Source organism: Salmo salar, chromosome ssa18, assembly GCF_905237065.1.
Source record: "Salmo salar chromosome ssa18, Ssal_v3.1, whole genome shotgun sequence".
NCBI lineage: Eukaryota > Metazoa > Chordata > Actinopteri > Salmoniformes > Salmonidae > Salmo > Salmo salar.
In genome coordinates this window covers 82,741,563-82,749,062 of record NC_059459.1, presented here as the reverse complement: position 1 = coordinate 82,749,062, position 7,500 = coordinate 82,741,563, and the positions used below count along the sequence as shown (strand labels likewise).

Sequence of the window (7,500 nt, the reverse complement as noted above, 5' to 3'; positions counted from 1 at the left end):
CCTGAGTGAACAAATAAACAAAAAACAAAAAAAATGGATACTTATTTCATTTATTTAATTAACAAAGTTATTCAACACCCCTGTGTGAAAAAGTAATTGCCCCTTTACACTCAATAACTGGTTGTTCCACCTTTAGCTGTAATTTGTCCAACCAATCTACTTCCTGTAGTTGTTGATCAGTCTCTCACGTCGCTGTGGAGGAATTTACTGTAGCTGTAACTTCTGTAACTCAGCGACATTTATGGGTTTTCAACTGCTCGTTTGGTTTTCGCGGCATAATGGGACCCATCTGGTCCAAGAAGTTATACTTTTAACATTCCCAAGTCTTCATCATCATCCAGGTGATTCCAGGTACTTTCTGGATGAGATGGGTCCCATTGCGTCTGGCGAAAACCAAACACTGCATTCAACAGTAAAATGGGCCATGCAGCAAGACAATGATCCAAAACACAATTAATTCTACATGAAAATGGCTAAAAAAGCAACAAATTTGAAGTTTTGTAATGGCCTAGTCAAAGGCCAGACCTAATCCCAACTGAGATGTTGAGGCAGGACTTGAAACGAGCAGTTCATGCTTGAAAATCCACCAATGTCACTGAGTTAAAGCATTTCTGCATGGAAGAGTGGCCCAAAATTCCTCCACAGAGATGTGAGAGACTGATCAACAACTACAGGAAGTGTTTGGTTGCGGTCATTACAGCTAAAGGTGGAACAACCAGTTATTGGGTGTAAGGGCGCTTTTTCACACAGGGGCATTAGGCTTTGCATAACTTTGTTAAATAAATAAGTATACTTTTTTTTTTTTTTATTTGTTCCCTCAGGTTCCCTTTATCTAATATTTTATTTTAGGTTTTGGTTGAAGATGTGATAATATTGACAATCAAAAACATATCAAATCAGAACCTGCTCTTCATATGGTCATGGAAAATCTGGGATGCTGGCCTTCTAGGCAGAGTTGCAAAGAAAAAAGCCATATCTCAGACTGGCCAATAAAAATTAAAGATTAAAGACGGGCAGAAGAACACAGACACTGGACAGAGGAACTCTGCCTAGAAGGCCAGCATCCCGGAGTCGCCTCTTCGCTGTTGACGTTGAGACTGGTGATTTGCGGGAACTATTTAATGAAGCTGCCAGTTGAGGACTTGTGAGGCGTCTGTTTCTCAAACTAGACACTCTAATGTACTTGTCCTCTTGCTCAGTTGTGCACCGGGGCCTCCCACTCCTCTTTCTATTCTGGTTAGAGCCAGTTTGCGCTGTTCTGTGAAGGGAGTAGTACACAGCGTTGTACGAGATCTTCAGTTTCTTGGTAATTTCTCTCATGGAATAGCCTTCATTTCTCAGAACAAGAATAGACTGACGAGTTTCAGAAGAAAGGTCTTTGTTTCTGGCCATTTTGAGCCTGTAATCAAACTCACAAATGCTGATGCTCCAGATACTCAACTAGTCTAAAGAAGGACAGTTTTATTGCTTCTTTAATCAGAACAACAGTTTCCAGCTGTGCTAACATAATTGCAAAACGGTTTTCTAATGATTAATTAGCCTTTTAAAATGATAAACTTGGATTAGCTAACACAACGTGCCACTGGAACACAGGAGTGATGGTTGCTGATAATGGGCCTATGTCGATATTCCATTAAAATCAGCCGTTTCCAGCTACAATATTAATTTACAACATTAACAATGTCCACACTGTATTTCTGATCAATTTGATGTTATTTTAATGGACAATTTTTTTGTTGCTTTTCTTTAAAAAACAAGGACATTTCTAAGTGACCCCAAACTTTTGAACAGCAGTGTAGATGTAGGTATAGTTAAAGTGACTATGCATAGACAATAAACAGAGAGCACCAGCGTAAGAGGGGTCTGGATAGCCCTTTGATTTAGCTGTTCAGGCAGTGATGCAACCAGTCAGGATGCTCTCGATGGTGCAGCTGTAGAACCTTTTGAGGATCTGAGGACCCATGCCAAAACTTTCAGTCTTCTGAGGGGGAATAGGTTTTGTCGTGCCCTCTTCACGACTGTCTAGGTGTACTTGGACCATGTTAGTTTGTTGGTGATGTGGACACCAAGGAACTTGAAGCTCTCAACCTGCTCCACTGCAGCCCTGTCGATGAGAATGGGGGCGTGCTCGGTCATCCTTTTCCTGTAGTCCGCAATAAGCTCTTTAGTCTTGGTTACGTTGAGGGATAGGTTGTTATCCTGGCACCACACGACCAGGTCTCTGACCTCCTCCCTATAGGCTGTTTCGTCATTGTCGGTGATCAGGCCTACCACTGTTGTGTCGTCTGCAAACTTAATGATGGTGTTGGAGTCGTGCCTGGCCATGCAGTTGTGGGTGAACAGGGAGTACAGGAGGGGACTGAGCACGCACCCCTGGGGAGCTCCGGTGTTGAGGATCAGCGTGGCGGATGTGTTGTTACCTACCCTCACCACCTGGGGGCGGCCCATCAGGAAGTCCAGGATCCAGTTGCAGAAGGGAGGTGTTTAGTCCCAGGATCCTTAGCTTATTGATGAGCTTTGAGGGCACTATGGTGTTGAACGCTGAGCTGTAGTCAATGAACAACATTCTCACATAGGTGTTCCTTATGTCCAGGTGTGAAAGGGCAGTGTGGAGTGCAATAGAGATTGCATCATCTGTGGATCTGTTGGGGCGGTATGCAAATTGGAGTGGGTCTAGGGTTTCTGGGATAATGTTGTTGATGTGAGCCATGACCAGCCTTTCAAAGCACTTCATGTCTACAGACGTGAGTGCTACGGGTCTGTAGTCATTTAGGCAGGTTGCCTTAGTGTTCTTGGGCACAGGGACTATGGTGGTCTGCTTGAAACATGTTGGTATTACAGACTCAGCAGGGACATGTTGAAAATGTCAGTGAAGACACTTGCCAGTTGGTCAGCGCATGCTCCGAGTACACGTCCTGGTAGTCCGTCTGGCCCCGCGGCCTGGTGAATGTTGACCTGTTAAACGGTCCCACATCGGCTGCGGAGAGTGTGATCACACAGTCGTCCGGAACAGCTGGTGCTCTCATGCATGTTTCAGTGTTACTTGCATCGAAGCGAGCATAGAAGTTATTTAGCTTGTCTGGTAGGCTCGTGTCACTGGGCAGCTCTCAGCTGTGCTTCCCTTTGTAGTCTGTAATAGTTTGCAAGCCCTGCCACATCTGGGGGGATAGTCAGTTGTACAACTGAATGCATTCAACTGAAATGTGTCTTCCACATTTAACCCAACCCCTCTGAATCAGAGAGGTGCGAGGGGCTGCCTTAATCGACATCCACGTCATCGGCGCCCGGGGAACAGTGGGTTAACTGCCTTGTTCAGGGCCCGGGGAACAGTGGGTTAACTGCCTTGTTCAGGGGCAGAACGACAGATTTATACCTTGTCAACTCGGGGATTCGATCCAGCAACCTTTCGGTTACTGGCCCAACGCTGTTACTAGGCTACCTGCTGGTTACTGGCCCAACGCTCTAACCACTAGGCTACCTGCTGGTTACTGGCCCAACGCTCTAACCACTAGGCTACCTGCTGGTTACTGGCCCAACGCTCTAACCACTAGGCTACCTGCTGGTTACTGGCCCAACGCTCTAACCACTAGGCTACCTGCTGGTTACTGGCCCAACGCTCTAACCACTAGGCTACCTGCTGGTTACTGGTCCAACGCTCTAACCACTAGGCTACCTGCTGGTTACTGGTCCAACGCTCTACCCGCCAGGCTACCTGCTGGTTACTAGTCCAACGCTCTAACCACTAGGCTACCTGCTGGTTACTAGTCCAACGCTCTAACCACTAGGCTACCTGCTGGTTACTGGTCCAACGCTCTACCCGCCAGGCTACCTGCTGGTTACTGGTCCAACGCTCTACCCGCCAGGCTACCTGCTGGTTACTGGTCCAACGCTCTACCCGCCAGGCTACCTGCTGGTTACTGGTCCAACGCTCTACCCGCCAGGCTACCTGCTGGTTACTGGTCCAACGCTCTAACCGCCAGGCTACCTGCTGGTTACTGGTCCAACGCTCTAACCGCCAGGCTACCTGCCGCCCCTTATTGATGAAGCCAGTGACTGAGGTGCGTCTCTGTGTGTGGAGTAAAGGTGGTCTAGAAGTTTTTTTTCTCTGGTTGCACAGTTAACATGCTGGTAGAAATGAGGTCAAATGGATTTCAGTTTGCCTGCAGTAAAGTCCCTGGCCACTAGGAGCGCCGCTTCTGGATGAGCATTTTCTTGTTTGCTTATGGCCTTATACAGCTCGTTGAGAGCGGTCTTAGTGCCAGTATTGGTCTGTAGTGGTAAATAGACGGCTACGAATAATATAGATGAGAACTCTCTTGGTAGATAATGTGGTCTACAGTTTATACCTCGAGACTACCTTAATATTAGACATCGTGCACCAGCTGTTACTGACAAATAGACACACACCCCCACCCCACGTCTTACCAGAGGTAGAGTCTCTGTCCTGCCGATGCATGGAGAAGCCAGCCAGCTTTATATTATCCATGTCGTCGTTCAGCCACGACTCGGTGAAACATAAGATGTTACAGTTTTGAATGTCCCGTTGGTAGGATAGTCTTGATCGTAGATCATCCAGTTTATTCTCCAGTGATTGCACGTTGGCCAATAGAACGGAGGGCAGTAGTGGGTTACCCACTCGCTGACGAATTCTCGCCCTGACCTCCGCCCCCTGTATCTCCGTCTCCTCTTCATGTGAATGACAGGGATTTGGGCCTGGTCTCGGAGAAGCACTATATCCTTCACGTCAGACTCATTAAAGAAAACATCTTCCTCCAGTTCGAGGTGAGTAATCGCTGTTCTGATGTCCAGAAGATCTTTTCGGTCATAAGAGATGGTAGCAGCAACATTATGTACAAAATAAGTTACAAATAACGCGAAAAAACAAACAAAATAGCAGAGTTGGTTAGGAGCCAATGAAACGGCAGCCCTCCCCTCCGGCGCCATATATATATATACAGAATGCTGCAGGGTACTGACCAAGACCAGACAGAGAACACATTACACCGGTTTTAAGGTCTCTGTACTGTAAAACATACAGAATGCTGCAGGGTACTGACCAAGACCAGACAGAGAACACATTACACCGGTTTTAAGGTCTCTGCACTGGATGCCTGTGACTTTTAGAATTAATTTTAAGATAATTTTATTGGTTTTCAAATCAATCCCAGATTGTGCAGCCCAATACATAGACATGTGTTTCCATCATCTACCCAGTAGTTTGCTTTTCCTTTTTAGTTCAGTTTGTCATTCTTTTGGTTTTGTTATCTTATGTTTGTTGCGTAGTAAATATTTCACCTTTTATTTTCATAGTTTTAATTATTTTTTTCATGTGAAACACATTGTGTTTCATTCCATGTCTGAAATGTTCTGTATAAATTACGCTTTATTTGATTTGATCTGGACTAGACCACCTCTCTCTAGAGGGGAGGTATTCTGGACTAGACCATCTCTCTCTAGAGGGAGGTATTCTGGACTAGACCATCTCTCTCTAGAGGGGAGGTATTCTGGACTAGACCATCTCTCCCTCTCTCTAGAGGGAGGTATTCTGGACTAGACCATCTCTCTCTAGAGGGAGGTATTCTGGACTAGACCACCTCTCTCTAGAGGGAGGTATTCTGGACTAGACCATCTCTCTCTAGAGGGGAGGTATTCTGGACTAGACCATCTCTCTCTAGAGGGGGGTATTCTGGACTAGACCATCTCTCCCTCTCTAGAGGGGGGGTATTCTGGACTAGACCATCTCTCTCTCTAGAGGGGGGTATTCTGGACTAGACCATCTCCCTCTCTAGAGGGGGGTATTCTGGACTAGACCATCTCTCTCTCTAGAGGGGGTATTCTGGACTAGACCATCTCTCTCTAGAGGGAGGTATTCTGAACTAGACCATCTCTCCCTCTCTAGAGGGAGGTATTCTGGACTAGACCATCTCTCCCTCTCTAGAGGGGGGTATTCTGGACTAGACCATCTCTCCCTCTCTCTAGAGGGAGGTATTCTGAACTAGACCATCTCTCCCTCTCTAGAGGGGGGGTATTCTGGACTAGACCATCTCTCCCTCTCTAGAGGGGGGGTATTCTGGACTAGACCATCTCTCCCTCTCTAGAGGGGGGTATTCTGGACTAGACCATCTCTCTCTCTAGAGGGGGGGTATTCTGGACTAGACCATCTCCCTCTCTAGAGGGGGGGTATTCTGGACTAGACCATCTCTCTCTAGAGGGAGGTATTCTGGACTAGACCATCTCTCCCTCTCTAGAGGGGGGGTATTCTGAACTAGACCATCTCCCTCTCTAGAGGGGGGTATTCTGGACTAGACCATCTCTCTCTAGAGGGAGGTATTCTGGACTAGACCATCTCTCCCTCTCTCTAGAGGGGGGTATTCTGGACTAGACCATCTCTCCCTCTCTAGAGGGGGGGTATTCTGGACTAGACCATCTCTCTCTAGAGGGGAGGTATTCTGGACTAGACCATCTCTCTCTAGAGGGGGGGTATTCTGGACTAGACCATCTCTCCCTCTCTAGAGGGAGGTATTCTGGACTAGACCATCTCTCCCTCTCTAGAGGGGGGGTATTCTGGACTAGACCATCTCTCCCTCTCTAGAGGGGGGTATTCTGGACTAGACCATCTCTCCCTCTCTAGAGGGGGGTATTCTGGACTAGACCATCTCTCTCTCTCTAGAGGGGGGTATTCTGGACTAGACCATCTCTCTCTCTAGAGGGTTATGCAAATCACTCGGAGAACAACCACACCTCAACTGTGGGATTTAGGCAAATGCTCAGTGTGTGTGTGTGTGTGTGTGTGTGTGTGTGTGTGTGTGTGTGTGTGTGTGTGTGTGTGTGTGTGTGTGTGTGTGTGTGTGTGTGACTTACAGGTGGAGTTGCCTTGCATCTGTATAACACACTTGGCATCTCGGCTGGTCTCCCGGGAGTTGAAAGGTCGCACGCGTACCGCCACCTTCACCGAGGCTCCTGCCATCCTCACCTCTGACCCCTTACCCCTAGAACACAGAACACATCTTTAGAACAGGGAACACAACTTTAGAACACAGAACACATATTTAGAACAGGGAACACATCTTAAGAACACAGAACTTTGCCTTCCTATTCCCGGTGTACTACAATAGACCAGAGCCTCTTGACCAAAGCTGTGTACTACTATAACAGGCGGTACCCAGTCTAACTACCACACTATAACAGGCGGTACCCAGTCTAACTACTACACTATAACAGGTGGTACCCCGTATAACTACTACACTATAACAGGTGGTACCCCGTATAACTACTACACTATAACAGGCGGTACCCAGTCTAACTACCACACTATAACAGGCGGTACCCCGTATAACTACTACACTATAACAGGCGGTACCCCGTATAACTACTACACTATAACAGGCGGTACCCCGTATAACTACTACACTACAACAGGCGGTACCCAGTCTAACTACAACACTATAACAGGCGGTACCCAGTCTAACTACTACACTATAACAGGCGGTACCCAGTCTA

At 47.0% G+C, this 7,500-nt stretch overlaps 1 protein-coding gene across 2 annotated transcripts in view; it reads right to left on the bottom strand.

Moving 5' to 3' along the window:
• The window catches only part of kif1ca (kinesin family member 1C, a), a 70,440-nt gene that overhangs the window by 44,742 nt on the left and 18,198 nt on the right, over positions 1-7,500 (bottom strand). For both annotated transcript variants that reach the window (XM_045701719.1, XM_045701720.1), the window contains exon 2: positions 6,862-6,989. In XM_045701719.1, coding sequence (XP_045557675.1) covers positions 6,862-6,967 — 106 coding nt within the window. In that variant the 5' untranslated portion in view covers positions 6,968-6,989. The remainder of the gene's footprint in view (positions 1-6,861; positions 6,990-7,500) is intronic.